The 19,185-nt window shown below is 61.4% G+C and overlaps 1 protein-coding gene across 2 annotated transcripts; it reads right to left on the bottom strand.

Moving 5' to 3' along the window:
- Positions 1-48: 48 nt before the first annotated feature.
- Positions 49-18,279, bottom strand: FAM131C (family with sequence similarity 131 member C). Of its 2 annotated transcripts, XM_055138748.1 has the most exons (7): positions 17,782-18,274; positions 6,116-6,216; positions 4,840-4,875; positions 4,507-4,600; positions 2,179-2,361; positions 1,965-2,075; positions 49-811 (listed from the first exon to the last, which is right to left on the bottom strand). In XM_055138748.1, exons 1-7 carry the CDS (start codon positions 17,801-17,803, stop codon positions 531-533), a joined length of 828 nt encoding a protein of 275 aa, XP_054994723.1. In that variant the 5' UTR covers positions 17,804-18,274; the 3' UTR covers positions 49-530. The 2 variants fall into 2 exon arrangements, with proteins under 2 accessions (XP_054994723.1, XP_054994724.1); XM_055138749.1 differs by lacking the exon at positions 4,840-4,875 and having other exon boundaries at positions 17,782-18,279.
- Between the last annotated feature and the right edge of the window lie 906 nt (positions 18,280-19,185).

The raw sequence follows: 19,185 nt of genomic DNA, 5'->3' as shown, positions 1-19,185 counted from the left end.
CTGGGGCCTGAGGCCACGCCTTCCCCAGAAGAAACCAGGGACAGGTCACCCAGGGCACACCCACCACTTTAATGTCTTCGGAGACCCTTCAGGGAGGGAGAGGAAGTGCACAGAGGGGGAGCAGGGGTTGAGAGAGGGACGGACAGACAGATGGACACTCTGAGGAGGAGAGAGTCTCCAGGGCTGACAGCTGATGCTCAGCTTCCCACCCCCGCTGGGGTGCGGGAGCACAAAGGGGAGGGGAGTGGCCGGCCCCAGGCCCCGCCCACAGGGCATCCCAGGCCCCGTCCCAGGGGGTGTGCCCTCCTCCCAGACCCCTCCCCTGGGTGTCCCAGGCCTTTTCCCAGCTGTTGGTTCCTCTGGGCACCTGAGCAGACTTGAGCGGTCCCCTGGAGGGAATTCTGCAGGGGAAGGTGCCCACCTGAGCCAAGAAAAGGGGGACGCGCAGAGTGCCCCCCTCGGAGTGCTGGCCCCGTCCCTGCTGGCCAGAGGGGTCAGGAGCCGCTCGGCAGGCGCTGTTGGGGTGGGCCTCAGTTATAGAACACCTCATCCTCCTCCTCCGAGGGGACACCGCAGTCCACCGAGGGCAGAGAGCCCCGCAGGCGGGCAGCTCGGGCGGGGTCTGGGCCCCCCGGCTCCCGCTGCTGCTGCTGTCCCGGGCTGGGGGGCTGGGGGCCAGCCACTGCGAGTGGGGGCTCCTCGGGGGAGGGCCAGCCTTCCGGGGAGAGGCCAGGGGAGGAGAAGGCCAGGAGACTGTCGTCCAGCGAGAGGCCACTTCGCAGGCTGTCCTGAAGGTAGACGCTCTCCAGGTCTGGAAAAGCAACGGGAGGGAGGGGAGCTGGGGGTCATTCCCTGCTCCTCAGCCCGGAGTGCCGTGTAGCCCTGGGCAAGTCACTGACCCTCTCTGAGCCCTGGGGGCCCTGAGGGCTGCCTCTGTCACTGAGGGCGAGAGATGGGGGTGGGTTCGGATCCTCCTGGGCTGCTCTGAGACAGGGTCTCCTTCCCTTCCTGCCCCTAACGTGAAGATGGGGTGTCACCCTGACCTCCGAAGGTGTCACCTCCGTGATTCAGATTCCCTGAGTTCTTTATGGTGATCCAAAGCAGCTTGGTGCTGTTGGGCTCAGAACCTGGCTCTGGTGCCTCTTGGTGCCTCAGTTTCCCTTATTTGTAAAGGGGAGCGAGGAAGGATCTACTTCCTAGAGCTCAGAGGGTGACAAGCAGCAGCAGCCGGGAGCCCCGCACTCCCATCACTCAGCACAGCGACGGCTGTTATCTGTCTCCTCCGCTGGCTGCCCCTCTGCCCATTTCACAGACCAAGGGGGTAAGACTGAGGGGCTGGCCCAAGGTCACTGCATTTGGTGGCCGAGGATGCCCAGTAGACAGCCAACACCCTGCAGACAGTTAGCCAGCACCCAGCAGACAGACAGCACCAGCAGACAGACAGCAGTGCCCAGCAGACAGACAGCACCAGCAGACAGACAGCAGTGCCCAGCAGACAGACAGCAGTGCCCAGCAGACAGACAGCACCAGCAGACAGACAGCAGTGCCCAGCAGACAGACAGCACCCGGCAGACAGACAGCAGTGCCCAGCAGACAGACAGCAGTGCCCAGCAGACAGACAGCAGTGCCCAGCAGACAGACAGCACCAGCAGACAGACAGCACCAGCAGACAGACAGCAGTGCCCAGCAGACAGACAGCACCAGCAGACAGACAGCACCAGCAGACAGACAGCAGTGCCCAGCAGACAGACAGCACCAGCAGACAGACAGCACCAGCAGACAGACAGCAGTGCCCAGCAGACAGACAGCACCAGCAGACAAACAGCACCAGCAGACAGACAGCAGTGCCCAGCAGACAGACAGCACCCGGCAGACAGCCAGTGCCCAGTGGACAGCCAGCCAGCACCCGGCAGGCAGCCCCAGACCACCCACCCTCAGGCTCCTCCCTGCGGCCCCACCTCTACCTTGAAGCTGGACGGTGTCCCGGGGGCTGTTGGTGGGGTGCAGCTCCTCATCGTCCAACGAGGACCAGGCACTCAGCGTGGCCTCCGTGATGGCGAACTGCTCTGCGACCCCTGGGACCCAGTGAGAGCGGCTCAGTGGGGACCCCGGGAGTGGGGGAGGCAGCAGTGCCCAGGACCCTGAGGCCAGCGCCACCCTCCCCCCACCCGCACTGACCGGCGGCAAAGCGGGCCTCGCGCAGCTCATCCGAGAGGCAGCAGTAGGGCTCGTCGTCGTCCGGGGACAGCTCCCAGGCTGACTGCTGCGCCGTCCAGCCCTTCCACTCGATGAGGTGGGCCACGCGGCCGCGCGCCATGGCCGTGGGCTTGGTGATGTGGTCCTTGATGCTCTGCACCACGCCTGGGGCAGGACAGTGGCAGTGACCCCCCATCCCCAAGGACCCCCGGCCCCCGTGCATCAGGCCCACACTGGCAGCCCTGGAGGGTCCCAGCCTGGTGCCCACCACACCCAGTGCCTTTCCAGTTCCTCGTGCCCTGCCAATGCCTGGCACCCCCGAACCCTAAGCCCTCCTCAGCTTTGTTTGTTTCTATGGGGGCCACCTCTGGTGGTGCCCATGGCTGACTCCTGGCTCTGTGCTCAGGGCTGACTCCTGGTTTTGTGCTCATGGCTGACTCCTGGTTTTGTGCTCATGGCTGACTCCTGGCTCTGTGCTCACAGCTGATTCCTGGCTCTGCTCAGGGCTGACTCCTGGCTCTGTGCTCAGGGATGACTCCTGGTTTTGTGCTCAGGGATGACTCCTGGCTCTGACTCCTGGTGGGGCTTGGAGACTACAAGAGGTGCCGGGGATTGAATCCAGGTCAGCCATATGCCAGGCAGACACTCTGCCGCCATGTTCTCTCCGACCCCAGCTCCCTAACTGCACCCATCCCCAGAGTCCTCCTCCTGTCTGCCTTCCTGCCCCTGGGTGCTTCCCTTTCATTCCTGTCAAGCTCAGGCCCATCTTCCCAGCAAGGACCTTCCACTCTGTTCTGCCTATCCCTGCTGTCCCCACTGAGGGATTAATGATCTCTGGGAGCCATCCCCTGAGCTGGCCGGAGCTCGTTCACTGAATAGGGCGCTGTAGGGTGTGCCAGGCTGGGAAGGCTTCCTAGAAGAGGTGTCTTGGGGAAATTGGAATTGTCCTTGAAGGCGGGTTGGGTTGGAGAGATGGACTTGAGAGGGGGTTTATTTCAGAGGAGGACAGGGAAGAAGTGATTAGGGGTGAGATCTGGGAGCCCTGCGAAGGCAGGGGGCAGACCAGAGGGTGGGGCCCCTGGGAGGGTGTGATGGGGGAGGTGGGGGGTACAGGGCTCATCAGGGACTTTGAAGGGGTCCAGCAGGAGGACCAGGGCTGGGCAGAGGTGGACAAAGGCCCCGGTGCTCTGAGGAGCAGGGGAGCTGCAAACGAAGTTTGGCGGAGGGTTGAGGCGCCCCCGGTATCTCCCTCACAGAGCTGGGGCCGCCCTGCTAAGACAGGGCTATGCCACAGGACAGACGCGTACCCGGGATGCTGGGGAGATGGAAGCAGGGACAGTCCCCAGCTGGGAGTGTCCACTCTCGGGCAGGGCTGGGAGGAGGTGTCTCAAGTGACCCTGAAGGGCAAGTGAGGTGGAGAGAAGGTCGGTGGAGGATGAAAAGGAATAAGACAGTAGGGACCAGGTAGTACAGCATGTGGGAGGGGGGAGGGGGAGTTTGCCTTGGAAGCAGTTCAATCCCCAGTTAGATCCCCTGGCATCCCATATGGTGCCCTGAGCACTGCCAGGAGTGATCCCTGAGTGCAGAGGCAGGAGCAACCTCTGAGCATCGCCGGGTGTGACCCAAACAAAAACAAAAACAGATAAAGAAAAGAAACAGCAGAGTCCAATGTGAATCTGGCGTGTGTGGGGGTGGGGGGGGCAGCCAGTGGCACGAAGGTCAGGCTGAGGCAGCGACGCTGGCTGAGATGGGCCCAGGCGGTGGTGCTGGGCTGACTGAGAGGCAGAAACCCCAGGCCTGGCACACCCTGCCCAGTGCCCCCCCCAACACTCGAGACTCGCCATTAGCCCTTGGGAGCCTCGTCCCCCGGAATGACGGGTGCAGTGGGGAGGGGGTGGGGGAGGTGGACGAGTGCTCTCCAATGGCCAGTGACGGAGCAGGGAGGGGCTGTCGGTCACAGCTCCCCAGGAACAAGGTGGATCTTCGTCCCACCCCCATCTTCACTGAGTGCCTTCCTCTGCCCCGGCCCGGGGTCCCCGCTGCTACAGAGCAGCTGCCCCAGAAAGTAGCCCGGCAAAGTGCTCAAGTCCCACCGCAGGCGCTGCTTCTGGGACCCCACCCGCCCGGGATCTCAGCTGCCACCGAGAGCTGAGGAGACCCTCGGGGGGCAGCTGAGAAGTGGGGTCGCTTCAGCAGGGGTTGAGGACGCCCTGCGCTTAGCCATCACGGAAGCCACCGAGCCTTCCGGCTGCAGTTCCGCTCCGTCCCCTCCCGTGGCCCCGGGGACAGCAGAGGGCAGCGGGTGCCTACCCACAAGGGACGAGGTGGCCAGGGCGGCCACGTTGTAGCTGCTGGAGCAGGCCCTGGAGTCGGACAGGTAGCCGCTGGTGGTCTGGAAGCACCTCTGTGGGGAGAGAAAGGGCGTGGGGCGCCGCGCTGTCAGACAACGGCCCCCACCCCTCTGCCCACCTCCCCAGTCCTCTGGCCAGTGGACAGGCAGGGGCCGCCCGGCAACTGCCACAGGGCCCACCCCCACCCCTCCGCCGGGGTAGGCGGGCTGAGTCCTGGTGGACCGGGCAGAGGGAGGGCAGGGGCGTAGCTGGGGCTGGCTGTCCTGGGAGACCCTGGGGGCCGGGCACGGACCTGCCAAGGATCCCAACAGAAATCCATCTGTTTGTCCTGCAACAAGAGGAGAGAGAGGGTGAAGCAGGGCCCGCCCCGCCCGCAGCCACGCCCTGAGCCCTGGGCACCAGGCGTGCACTTGGCCCCGGGGCTCTGCCAGTCAGAGCTGGCACTCACGCACAGGGGCCTGCCAGGAGAGGTGGCAGGTGCGGGGCGGGGGGTGTGGATTCGGGGGGGAGTGCTGTTTCTGCCCGGCTGTCCTGTGCCCGGGTGATGTGAGAGCGTCAGGCTAACTCACAGGCTGCGGAGAAGCGGCCACCACAGCATGTAGGCAAAGTGCCAGACAAAACTTGCCATGTGGCATGTCATAGGTCCACAGGTGCGCATCATGGGTGAGTCCATGATGTACCTTCTATGTGTGTGCATACATGCCATGGGTGTGTGTGATTGTATGTGCACGAGTGCATGTGTGCATATGTGTGCATGCCTAAGGTGCACCTCCATATGTGTGCTGGTGCCAGGTGTATGTGTGTGCCTGGGCAGTATGTATGGATCATGTGTGTGTGCATACATGTGTGTCATGGGTATATGTGCATGTGCAGTGTGTTGCATATGCATGCATGTGAGTATACATGTGTGTGTGCTTGTGTGTGCATGTACATGTGTGCAGGTGTGTGTAGAAATGTATGTGTGTGCCTGGTGTGTGTTGTATGTGTATGAGTGCCTGTGTGCATGTGTGTATGTCTGAGTGTGCATGAGTGCGCTTGTGTCTATGTGTGCATGCCTGTGTGTGATGTTCATGTGTGTGCAAGTGTGAGGACAGGTGTGCATATGTGCATGCTAAACATGTCCCAGCATTTCTTTATGTGTGGGTTTTGGTTATTGTACCAACGTGTTGGTTCAAGCCCCCAGCTCTGAGGCCACAGGGTGGAAATGATACACCAGATTCTGAGGCTCCTAAAAGACTTTCCTGACCAATGAGAAGAATTCTATTCCTTCCACTCCCCAGGAGGCCGCCTCGGAGGCAGGGCTGGTCATGACCTTCTTTCTGACCCGCAAAGGCTGAGTTTATTTGGGCAGGAACCCATTGAGGTGGGGGGGATCCTCTTTCCAAACAAGTTGGTCCAGCCCCCGGAGGCCCGGCCCTCTCAGAACTTGGTCCTGCGGGAAACCTAAGCTGAGGGGCGCTGACCCCGCAGGAAGGTTTGAGGGAGGGAAGGAGGAAGGGGTGTGTTTTGGCCACCCCCACGCCCCGGGAACCAGGGCATGGGCATCGGGGGACAGTGGGGTCACTTACCTTGCCAATGACATGGTCTGGAGCAGTAGCGGGCAAGTCTGGGTTCAGGGGGTCCGCGCCGTGGGGCAGGGGGCAGTCCTTGTGGGCACTTGTGAACAGGTCTGGAGACGAGAATGACAGGCGCGTGTGGGCTGGCCGGGCGGAGTCAGCAGCCGTTGCCGTGTCTGCCCGGCCTACCTGTGTCCTTTCCGGGCGGGTCACCTGCCTCCAGGGCTATCCTTCTGCTCACCTCTGCACCCGCCCTGGCTGCCAGGCCCTGCAGCCAGCACGGCCACACATGGGATACTGACCGGCTCCCCCTGACTCCGGCCTGCGACCTTGGTCTTGGCAGATACACCGCCACCTTAGCCTCTGCCAGCGGGGAGAGTCTTGTGTCTCCTCCCCGAAGCAGCCCTGGCACCTGCTTTCCCCAGCCCCGCCCCCACCCTGGCCGTCCGAAGCAGCTCTTTTCCCTTCTGTGAAGAGTCGCCCCACCCCAGCTAAGACCAGGCCCTCTGAGCAGGGGGCTCTGTGCTTACTCCAGGGGGCTTCCAGGCTTTGCCAGGGCCCACGGCATCAATGTGGCTATTGCCCCTCTTCCCTAGGGACCCCAGCCCATGCCGTCCCCTCACTCCAGCATCCCTCCGACAGCCCCTTTCTCCCGCTCCCGGCAGCGCTGCTATTTCCCAGCCCCCAGCCCCACTTAGGGTCTCAGGAGCCAAACCCCTAGGACAGGGGCTGGAGCGGTAGCACAGCAGATAAGGCGTTTGCCTTGCACGAGGCTGACCCGGGTTCGATTCCCAGCATCCCATATGGTCCCCCGAGCACTGCTAGGAGTAATTCCTGAGTGCAGAGCCAGGGGTAACCCCTGAGCATCACCAAGTGTGACCCCAAAGGTGAAACAAACAAACAAACAAAAACCAGGACCTCATGCGTGTAGGGCCAGTGCGCTACCGCTAAGCCACACACCCGGCTTTTCTCTCAGGCTTCATTTACCTGCTCCAGGGCCAAAGGGCTCACGCATGAGTGGGAGAACCGGGCTCCACCCCCAGCATCCTGGGAAGAGTCCCCGGTATGACGTAACCCCTAAGTACTGTGGGGTGTGGCCCCCAAACAGACAAACGACCATCTCCTGCCACTATGTCCCTCGTGCTTGTCCATTCCCGAGAAGAACAGTGTCCAGCTCAGCCTCCTCTACTCCTTTTCCTTCCCACCCAGCTGCCGCAGTCAGGAGCCCCCAGTCCTGAGACACTTTTCTAGCCCCATCCTCACCACCGCCACCAAACTACATCTGCTTCAAACTCTCGTGAGCTGGGTCTGGAGAGAGAGGACAAGGGAACCCGTTAGATCCCCAGCACTGCCTCTGGTCCCCGAGGGGCTGGAGTGACAGTACCGCGGGTAGGGCATTTGCCTTGCATGTGGCCAACCAGGTTTCGATCCCTGTCACCCCACAGGGTCCCCCGAACACCGCCCGGAGTGACCTCTGAGCACAGAGCCAGAAGTGAGCCCCGATCATAGCAGGATGTGGTCCCCAAACACCAACAAAACATATGGTCCCCCACGTACCATCAGTCTGACCCCTCAGCATCGGGCCAGGAGCAAGCCCTGAGCACCTCCAGATGTGGCCCCCCTTGGCTGGGAGGGAGGGAGAGCTCAAGGGGCTGGCACAGGCCTTGCAGGAGAGACCCCCGTTTAACCCCCGGCACCTCATGCCCCTGCCCCGCCCACAGCACTGCTGGGTGTGACCCTGCCGGTCCCCAACACTGCTGGGCCACCACGTTGCCAGGTCCAGGCCCTGGACTGTCCGGTCTGGTTGGCTGAGTACACTATGAGTATTCTCGGGGCCCCCTGAGCACTGCTAGGGCCCCCCACCCCGAGACCCTCCACTGGCTCTCTTCAGAAGACCCAGCACGGCCATAGCCTCCAGGGCTCCCTCCCACTCCCTAGGGCCCCCTCACTGTCATGCTCTCTGCCCCAAAGATGACAGGCTTATCCTTTGTCCTCGCTGTCCCCTCCACCTGGGACACTTTCCCAGAATTTCCCTGAACCTCCTGATTCGGGTCGGCTGAGGCTCAGGTTACCTCCTCAGGGAAGACCTCTCTGACCACCTCCCAGCCCAGGCCAGCGATTCTGCAGTACCCGGACCCTCCGGCCTCCTCATCTAAGGGTCAGTCTCTCCCACCTCACATGCATGGACACACTGACCCTCCCCCCACTCCCCCACCCCTGCTCTGTAGAGTCCCTCGAGCACTGCTGGAAGTAACCTTAGCACTGCTGGGTGCTCCCCTCCCTCCTCCCTCGAAATAATAAATACAAGACAAAGCATGAAGAGGGGCTGGAGAGACAGGGCAGTGAGGGGGCGCTTGCTTGGCAAGTAGCTGACCCGAGTCTGATCTCCGGCATCCCACAGGGCCCGCTGAGCACCACCAGGAGTGATTCCTGAGTGCAGAGCCAGGAGGAACCCCTGAGCATTGCAACCCAGGTGTGGCCCGAGAAACCAAGCATGAAAGAGGTGACAGGGAGTGCTGGCGGGAGGGTGCACCTCGAGATGGTGCTGGCAAGTGGGGGGCCCAGGCCGAGGGGTCTGAAGGACACGCAAGGACCACCAGCGGGGAAGTCTGCATGGCTGCAGAGAGCGTGTGGGGCAAGCTGGGGCTCAGGGTCCTCCCAATTCGGGTGTGACAGGGCTCGGGAGGGCAGGGGGACCCTGAGGCGGGATTATGATGGCTGGCAGTGACAGGGCCTCTCCCGGGGCAGGGCTTCAGTCAGGGGGGCTGCCAAATGATACCCCGAGAACTGACCTGAGCAAACCTAGGAGAGCCCCGGCCCCCCTCCCACCCCAGGTCCCCCCCGCCCCCGCTCTTGGCTTCCCGGCAGGCACTTGGCTCCTCTGCCGGCTCCCCTCAGACACGCTGGCCACCTCAGACCATACAGGCTCCTCAGGCCTCTGCCTCGGTCCTGCTGCTCTCCACGGGGAAAGACTCACGCACGGCAGTTCACACCCTCACCCCACCCCTCAGCCCTCACCCCTCCGTTCCTCACTCCATCACTCCTTACGTCATTGTCCCTTACTTCTTCGCCCTCACCCTCAGCCCTCACTCAGCCTTCACTCACTGGGCTCAGCTCTAGCCTCGACCTCCTGGAGACTGCTCTCTGCTTCTGTGTGTGTCACACACACACACACACACACACACACACACACACACCATGCACGGAGGGGGTCGCTTTCTCCATGTGGAAACTGAGTCGAGACACAAAAATACATTCACTGCTATCAGTTCTGGTCAATTAAGTTTGAAAATTATAACTCTTTTTTTTGGGGGGGGGCTCACCCGGTGGTGCTCAGGGCTTACTCTTGGCTCTGTGTACAAGGACCACTCCTGGTGGGGCTCAGGGGACCATATGCGGTACAGGGGATCAAACCCAGGTCAGCCACATACCGGGCAAGTGCCCGCCTGCTGTTGCCTGCTCCGGCCCAGAAAGCCGTCACCAGTTTTCCAGGGAGCAGGAGCCGAGGTGCAGACACACCCCAGGCCCGAGCCACAGGCTGCCCTTGGGAACGCGGAGGGGTGCTGGAATATTCCACGAGCTGTTTTAGGGCGCTCTCCCACAGCCGGACAGCGAGGGGAGCTGCGCCCAGGGCGCTGGCAGGGGACGCAGACACAGGCTTGACCCAGGTCGGCCCGCCAGAGGGGGTGCGTGTCGGGGGACCTGTGGCTCCCAGCACCTCCCCAGCCTTTGTGCTCGCTGCCTCAGTTGGGTGCACGCGCCTTCACCAACGCTGCCTGCTCCCTCTGAGGACTTGGGCCCCGTGATGTCACAGGCTGGTTGCCGTGGAGACGTCAGGTAATGATGCAGCCCGGGGTGAAATCACAGGCTGCTCTTGCCCAGCTGGGACCGCCGGCCACGTCACCATCGGCAACTGGAAAAACACTGAGCTTCACGTGGGGTGGGGACTGAAGAGCAGCCTGGGGGGACCCCAGGTCTCCGGGGGGGACTTCCTCTCCCCAGAGAGAGCCAAGGGGAACCCCCTTTCCCACTCCACAAACTACTCCCTTGACCTCAACGTCTGGGGAGACCCTTCTGAGACCTCCTCCCCTCAGAAGCAACAGCCTCTGGTTGTCATGGCAACGGGAGAGGCCATCTTGAGGGCTCAAGGAGACTGGTCTCATCCAGATGCCTCCTCCACCCCCTCTGCCTTCAGCCAGAGCATCTCCGCTGCCCCCAAGGGCACTTCCTGCCTTCCCTTGGAGTTTAAACCACCCAGACAGTCCCTCCTGCTGTCTAACCTAAGTCCCTCTTGCTGCGATACACCCATGCTGGCTCTCTCTGCCTGCACTGGGCGGGGGCGAGTGTCTGCCGCAGACCCTCTCACTCAGGCTCTTCTCGAGTGCTCCTGAGGCCACTGGCCCCTGGCCTCTTGGGGCACCCTGTCCCAGTCCACCCGCCAGCACGGTTGCCATCTCCCCCCAGGACTCCTCCCTAGGCCCCGTGACCCTGGGGGCAGTGAGGGACCCTGGATAACCCTGCAGCATCCTGGGGCTGGGGGGTGGAGGAACCTCCTCAAGGAAAACACGCAGGAAGGAGCAGGAGCCCGGGCACCCGGGAACCCCGTCCTGGGCTGCTGGGCCGGCATGGCGGCTGCCCACCCCTGCAGCCCACCCGCCAGCAGAGACCAGCCGGACCCGGGCTGTGACACGCCCGCCTCTGTCCTCGGCACGAAGAACTCTGGGCAAGGTGCTCCTTACGTGGTTCCCGTCCCGGGTGCAAGCCCGAGGCCCCCCCTGCTGGCTCTGAGCCTGTGTCGGGGCACGTGACCTCGTCCCTGGGAGCAGCAGGGCTGTCACCTGCCCAGGCGGGAAGGGCGGCCTCACGCCACCAGCGCTCCACCCCTGCCTCCTCCAGCACCGGGCAGGTCTCGGTCACCACCCTCTGGGCCTGTGCCCGGAGCTGGAGCTGGCCTGGGAGGGCGCTGCAGGGCCGAGTCCTCACCCTCTGCCTGGATCTCGTGAGTCACTGAGGGGCAGCAGGGCACCCGTGAGCTTGGCAGCGCCTCGGCTTTGGACACAGTGCCCCAGCCCCAGCCCCCAGGGCACTTGTTTGTAGGTCAGGCTGGAGGCAGAGGCAGCCAGGGCTTAGCCTCTGAAAACATCGGCTCTGACCTCACCTCCTCCAGGCAGGCTGCCCATATTAACTCACCTCTGTTAGGCTACACGCGGAGCTGGTACTCCAGCCTTCTGCACCCTCTCCCCGGCCCCCTTCTTAGCAGTCCTCTTTTATTTTGGGTGTGGGGGTGGGGCTGGTTTGGGGGCCACACCCAGAGCTTGCTCAGGGCTTACTTCTGGCTCTGTGCTTAGGGGGGGTCATTCCTTAACATGCGCAGAGGACCATATGCGGTGCTGGAGACTGAACCAAGGTGACCGTGGCCAAAGGTCGACAGGACAAGGCAAGAGTCCCTTAACCCTGTACTACTCTGGCCCTTTACCTGCAGTTTTCTCCACCCCCCCACCCCCCGGCCCCTGGCTTGGGACAAGACGGAGTGCTGGGCTACGCTTGGCTGTGTTCAGGGCTTGCTCCTGGCTCTGTGCTCAGGGATCACTCCTGGTGGTGCTCAGCGGATCATATGCAGTGCCAGGAATTGAACGTGGATAGTGAGCAAAGCAAGTGCTTGACCCACGGTGCTCTCTGGCCCACACCCGCAGTCGTCACGGGCAAAGGCGGCTACAGGCAAGGTTATGCCGCCCCAGTCCTGTGAGCGCCAGCTCTGCGCCAGGCGCTTCCCAGGCTCTTTCCCCTGCTCCCCCGCTCTCTCCGTCTCTCTCTCTCCTCTCTCTATCCCTCTCCTTCTCTCTATCCCTTTCTCTCCCTCCCTTCCTCCCTCCCTCCCTTCCTCCCTCCCTCCTTTCCTCTCTCCCTCTCTCCTCTATCTCCTCTCTCTCTCCTTCTCCTTCTCTCTTTCCCTTTCTCTCCCTCCCTCCCTCCATCCCTCCATCCCTCCTTCCCTCCCTCCTTTCCTCTCTCTCTCTTCTATCTCCTCTCTCTCTCCTTCTCCTTCTCTCTCTCTCCCTTTCTCTCCCTCCCTCCCTCCTTTCCTCTCTCCCTCTCTCTCTCCTCTCCTCTCTCTCTCCCTCTCCTTTACCCTCTCTCTCTCCCTCCCACCCTCCATCCCTCTCTCTCTATCCTCTCTCTCTATCCTCTCTCTCCTTCTCCTTCACCCTCTCTCTCCCTCTCTCTGTCTCTCTCTCTATCCCTCTCCTTATCTCTCTCCCTTTCTCTCCCTCCCTCCATCCCTCCCTCCCTCTCTTCCTCCCTCCCTCCCTCCTTTCCTCTCTCTCCTCTCTCTCCTTCTCCTTCTCTCTCTCCCTTTCTCTCCCTCCCACCCTCCGCCCTCCCTCCCTCCTTTCCTCTCTCCCTCTCTCTCTCCTCTCTCCTCTCTCTATCCCTCTCCTTCTCTCTCTCCCTTTCTCTCCCTCCCTCCCTCCCTCCTTTCCTCTCTCCCTCTCTCTCCTCTCCTCTCTCTCTCCCTCTCCTTTACCCTCTCTCTCCCTTTCCCCCTCTCTCTCCCTCTCACCCTCCATCCCTCTCTCTCTCTATCCTCTCTCTCTCCTTCTCCTTCACCCTCTCTCTCCCTCTCTCTGTCTCTCTCTATCCCTCTCCTTCTCTCTCTCCCTTTCTCTCCCTCCCTCCATCCCTCCCTCCCTCCCTCTCTTCCTCCCTCCTTCCCTCCTTTCCTCTCTCTCCTCTCTCTCTCCTTCTCCTTCTCTCTCTCTCCCTTTCTCTCCCTCCCACTCTCCGCCCTCCCTCCCTCCTTTCCTCTCTCCCTCTCTCTCCTCTCTCCTCTCTCTATCCCTCTCCTTCTCTCTCCCTTTCTCTCCCTCCCTCCCTCCCTCCATCCCTCCCTCCCTCCTTTCCTCTATCCCTCTCTCTCCTCTCCTCTCTCTCTCCCTCTCCTTTACCCTCTCTCCCTTTCCCCTTCTCTCTCTCCCTCCCACCCTCCATCCCTCTCTCTCTCCTTCTCCTTCACCCTCTCTCTCCCTCTCTCTCTGTCTCTCTCTCTGTCTCTCTCTCTGTCTCTCTCTCTGTCTCTCTCTCTGTCTCTCTCTCTCTCTCTCTCTCTCTCCCTCCCTCCACTCTCTCCCTCCCAAGTGCTACTAGAGAACCCAGGGGCTACCCCCGGAGCTCTCGGCCAACCAGGCCAACGTTCAGGGCGAGGGTCTGAGGATTCGGGGTCGCTCAGGTCCTGCAGGATGAGGATTACCTGGGCCACCCTGGCCAGGCTGGGGCACTGGGGTTGCACCCAGTGCTGTTCAGGGAACCATGCGGGGCCAGGGATCGAACTAGTGTGGCCCCGTACAAGGCATGTTTCTTAACCCCTTTACTATCTCTCCACCCCTTTTTCTCTCATTCGACCTTCACAGAAGCCCTGCAGAGGGCCCTACTTCACAGGCAGGGAGCTGGAGACCCCGAGAGGTTAGATCCCTTCCGCAAGGTCACCACTTGGTAAGGAGCAGAGATGGGCTCCCACCTAGGCCTGTCTGAAATCGAAGCTCTCATGCTCCCACCACTAACCAGTTCTGGAAAGACCTTAAGAGAGTCCTCAGGCCAGGGGTGTGCACGTGTGCATGTGTGTATTGTGCATGTATGCATGTGTATTGCACGCACATGTGTATATTGTGCATATGTGCACATGTGTTGTGCATACATGTGTGTTGTACATGCATGTGTTGCATTGTGTGTACACGTGTGTCTGCCTGCTTGTGCATGTTGTGTGCCTATGTTGCACATGCATGTGTGCTGTGTGCATGTGTGCATGTGTTGTATATACATGCATATATGTGTGCTTGTGTATATGCATGTGTTGCACATGCATGTGCGTATGTTATTAGTGCATATGTGCATGTTTCACACATATGTGCACCTGTGTTGCACATGTGTGCATGTGCATGTGGCACATATGTGTGCATGTTTGTAGGAGGCTTCTGTGCCTGGAGTGGGCACCCAGAGTCTGGCGTGGAGAAAGGGCAGAGGGGTCAGTCACTGGCAACTACAGCAGTGGCAGCAAAGCCAGACCAAACAGTGACTTTTTTTTTAATTGTATTGAATTACTGTGAGATAGTTACAAGCTTTCATGTTTGGGGAAACAGTGACGTTTGCATGGTCCTAGAGCAGGGCCACATGCTTACAGCCTCTCTCCGAGTGGGGAGCTCAGGAGAGCAGAGGGCACGGCTTCTGTGCTCAGACCTGGACTCAGACCCTGCCTCCCTGTGTCTGTGCTTGCGACCTCAGGGAAGTCGCTTCCCCTCTCGGGGCCCCACGCCCCCCTCCCAGAGCTGAGTGAGGACTAACTGGGTCAGGAGGGCACAGGCTCGGTCAGAAGCAGGAGAAGCTCCAGCAAACAGGAACTTAAAAATAGATCATGCGAGCCGGGGTGACGGCTCACAGGCCTGAGTGCACGCTTACATGTCGGGGGCGGGGGGCTGATCCCAGCACTGAACGACGCCCTGAGAACCACCGGGATCAACCCCTAGCACAGAGGCAGATGTTGCCCTAAGCAGAGCCAGGTGTGGCCTCAAAACCAAAATAAGACAGAAAGTGTTGCTGGAAACAGCATTCAGTGCCCCAATCTGGCTCCATTCAGCCACTGGGCCATGTGCTCAGCAGCTCCAGTCCCCCTCCCCCCTCTTCCTTCCTTCCTCCCTCCCTTCCTCCCTCCCTCCCTCCCTCCCTCTCTCTCTGCTTTCCCAAGGACTGATCGACCCCAAGGGCTCCCGTGAGCAAGGCCTGAGCTCCACCACTGAGTCACATCCCCCCAAGGAGGGGCCAGGCGGCTTTGGAGCTTCTCCTTTCCCGGCCAGGAGTGTCTGGGTTATTTGTCTGCACAGAAGGGGAGTAATATAGAAGCAGGAAATGGGGCCTGAGAGATAGGACAGGACTGAAGGTGCTTTGACTCTGCCTTGCACACAGTCAACTCTGGCTCGATCCCTGCACCATATATGACCCTCCCCCCGCCCCCCCCGAAAAAAAAAACCACTGCCAGGAGTAGTGTTTTTTACCCCTGAGCATTTCCAGGAGTAAACCCTAAGCACCAACAGGTGTGGCTCCCCAAAACAAAACCAGGAAGTAAGTAAATGATAAATAAAAGTAGAAAATGAGGGGCTGGAGTGATGGCACAGCAGGTAGGGTGTTTGCCTTGCATGTGGCTGACCTGGATTTGATTCCCAGCATCCCATATGGTCCCCTGAGCACTGCCAGCGGTGTGATTCCTGCGTGCAGAGCCAGGTGTAACCCCTGAGCGTCACTGGGTGTGACCCAAAAAGCAAAAAATAATAATTTTTTTTAAGTAGAAAACGAAGGTGAAACTAATACTTAGGAGTGCTTTCTGCATGCCAGAGGCTGGTCTGAGCACCCCACATGACTTAATGATTCCCCCTCCCCACACAGCAGTCGTGGGCCACCCATGCTGGGGCTGCAGTCTCGGGGCGGGGTGGGGGGCTGGGTGGGGAAACCCCAGCTAGACATAGCTCTGGGCTCCTGTCCTGGGCCTGGCGGCAGGTCCTGTACCTGACACAGGGACTCCCTGAAAGGAGGAGGAATGGGTGCAGGTGATAAGGTGGGGACTGGGGCCAGAGAGACCGTTTAGTGGGTAAGGCATTTGTCTCGCACACGGCAGATGTTTGTGTGCTGTGTGTTTGTGTGTGCATGTATGGTGCATGTGTGTGCATGTGTGTGCGTGCATACATATGTGTACTTGTGCCTGCATTATGTGTGCATATATGCATGTGCAGTATGTTTGAGTGTGGTGCATGCACGTGTCTACATGTGCTGTGTGCATGTGTATGTATGAGTGTTCATGTATGAATGTGCAGTGTATGTGCATGTGTCTACATGTGCATGCATGAGTGTGTGTATGAGTGTATGTGCAGTGATTTTGCATTGTGGTCCATGCACGTGGTGTTGCATGTGTGTGCATGCATGTGCTCGCATGCATGCAGGATAGAGGGGGCTTGGGAACTCATGGAAACTGCAGCTGGAGCCAGGCAGGCCAGGAGAGCACCTGGCTCTGAGACCTCCCTGGGACCCGGGATCTCGGCCCTGGCTCCTTCCTCTGTCTGGGCCAGGCGGACCCCGCTGCATTCCGTTTCCCTCCATGCAGTCCCTCGTTGGTAAAATGGGGGCTGTGCTGGGCCCCCAGGTTGCAGCCAGAGATGAGCTGGAGGCACGCAGAGGGCCAGAGAGGGAGCAGTGAGAGAGGGGGCCCGGCTGCCCCGTCTCTGGGACTGTGGTGACCCTCACCCCGGCTTGTCTGAGACCCGAGAGCACAGGTGCCAGGCCCAGTCCTGCCACCGCCTGGTGTGACCTTGGCAGGCCGCCCTCCTCCGCCTCTGGGCTGTGCTCATGGGCCCGTGGCTCACAGGACAGCCGCGCAGTGGAGAAGAGACACGGGCAGCCAGGAAACGCCGGGGGGCAGGTCCCCAACCCCTGAGCTCACACAGAGCCACTGAGGGTCCGGGGACACCAGGATTGCCGGTCAGTTTTCAGAATACATGCTTTGTTCTTAAGCCCACTTCCCCTTGGTCAGGCAGCTGCCCCCTCACCACCAAAACAAAACAGGTGCCATGTGGGGGTCATCACCGCCTGATGCCCACAGGGCCCAGGCCCAAGGAGGTGTGGCACGAACATCAGCTGAGTAGACAAGCCCGAGAGCGGACCTCCTGAGGCCAGCCTGCACCCCAATATTCCTGAGCTCTGAGCCCAGCTCCCGTGTGGGCTGCGGAACAGAACCCCTCAGAGACCAGAGGGTGGAGGGGGGCTGCTCTGCTCCTTCTTCAAGGTCCCCCAGGACGGCCCCGCCCTCCCTGTGGCCCAGTCACCCCTCTGGGGAAGCTGTAGAACACTGGAGGGGGTTGGGGGCTGGGGTCAGTGGGTGGGGCCTCACCTGATCCCACTGAGTCCAGCGAATATGACAGAGGCTCAGCCCAACCACCTCTCACCCAGAGGCTTCTCCTCAGAGCAGCCCCCCGCCCCCAAAAAGATAAACTTTCTCAGCAGCCTGTTGGACACGCCCAGGCTCTGGGTGAGACCCCACCTATGCACCCCAGGGCAGTTTAGCGGGGAATGGTGGGGTTCAGGCACAGACGGGGAGAAAGGGGTGTCAGGCAGCCCTGAAACTCGGACGGGAAAGACCTGGGTGACGGGGGTCATCAGCAGTCTGTCCCTTGCTGTCCCCTGACCAAGGTGGGGGAGGGATGAGGGGGACTCATCACCTGTTCCTTCCTTCCAAGGGACTCCAGGACTCAGCGGACAGTGGCATGGAGGTGTGGGGGGACAGAGTGGGGGTCACGGAGCTAAGAAGGCCTGTTTTCCATTCTCCTAGTGCTCCCCACCTCCCTCCAGAAAAACCCGGTGCGCCCCTCCCCTCCAAGGCGCGTGGCCGGGGAAGGAGGCAGGGCTGCGATCCGTACCTGGCGGGGTGTGGCCGCCGCGGGCAGGGGCTGCGGTGACCTCCCCGCTGCCTCCCCGCCCCCTCCGCCCGGCCCTGTGCCCCTTCTGGCAGCGTGTCCCCCGGGCGCTGCGGCGGCGGTGGGCGCGGCGCCCCTCCCCATGCCGCCCCCCGGCTTCCGCGGGGACAGCCGAGGCGGCCGTGCCCGCGCCCCGGACCCCGAGTCCCCGCCGGCCCTGCCCCTCACCTCGAGACACGCAGGAGCCCATCACGGGGCCGCGGGGCCGCGCCGCTGCGCCTTGGGTGCGTCGCGCTGCCGGGCGCTCATGTCTCCGCGGACCCCGGGCTCGGCGGACGCGCTGGCCGGGGCTGGGCTGGCGCCGCCGCTCGCGCTCCCGCCGCGGTGCCCGCCGCGGTGCCCGCCGTGGTGCCCGCCGCCGCGCCCCGCTCGCCTCCACCGCCGCCTCCCGCGCCGCGTCCGCTCGTGAGGGCGGGGGGACCCGGGGGACCGCGCGCCCTGAGGCCCGAGGGGCCCCGCCCCCAGCTCCCGCCCTCCTCCTCGGCGCACCTGTTGTCCGGGTGCGGGCTGGGGGCCTCTGGGGGCCAGGGCACGCGGGGAGCCTTAGAACCCAGGGGGCAGCCCCCGGCCCTCCCCTCCAGCAGCACTGGTGACAGGGGGCTGAAGGTCAGGGAGGGGGCGGGGAGAGCCCGGCAAAGGGACAAAGCGGCGCACGTTCATCTCACTGCCAAGATGCCCAGCAGCCCGAGTGCCCGCGGTGCCCACAGAAGGCCGGTGCACGCTGGGAACACTAAGCTCCATTCTGGGGGCTCCCTGGCAGGGTGAGACGCAGGTACCAGCATCTCTGGGCTGAGGCACGGAGGCTCTGGGCCTCTCTCAGGCCTGCGTCTCCCCAAGAGAGTAAATGCTGCTCTAGACACACACAGACTCTCAGTCGCTCACACACGCTTGCACACATACGCTCACACACACAGAGTTGCTCACACACGCACATTCACAAACACATGCTCATACACACATGCTCACACACACTCTTACATGCTCACACACATGCTCACACACACTCACACACACTCACACACATCCTCATATCCTCACAACATGCTCACACACATGCTCACACACACGCTCACAATACTCACATACATGCTCACACACACACTCTGATGCACTCACACAGATGCTCACATAGAAGCTCACATGCTCACACACAATCTGACACACACACAAGCTCACACACATGCTCACATGCTCACATATTCATACATGCTCACACATGCTCACATCATGCTCACCCACTCACAGTGCTCACACACATGTTCACAGATGTTCATACACATGCTCACATTTGCACACAAGCTCACAAGCATGCTCTCACACACACATGCTCACACACACATGATCACACATCACTCATGCTAACACATTTATACCCTCACATGCTCACATGCCCTCATGCTTGCACACCACACCCTCAGACCCTTGCACACTAATGGCCTCCCCACCCCTTTGTAGTCTCCCCACACCTGCTCCCTGGCAAGCCTGTGTCCACAGCGTGTCCTGGGAGGAAGCTTCCGCCCTCTTACAATATCAGTCTCAGGCGGCTCCCCACCCGTCCACCTGCAGACACGT

Source organism: Sorex araneus, chromosome 5 (genome assembly GCF_027595985.1).
Source record: "Sorex araneus isolate mSorAra2 chromosome 5, mSorAra2.pri, whole genome shotgun sequence".
In the NCBI taxonomy this organism is placed as follows: Eukaryota; Metazoa; Chordata; class Mammalia; order Eulipotyphla; family Soricidae; genus Sorex; species Sorex araneus.
This window is presented reverse-complemented; position numbering and strand designations above follow the sequence as displayed.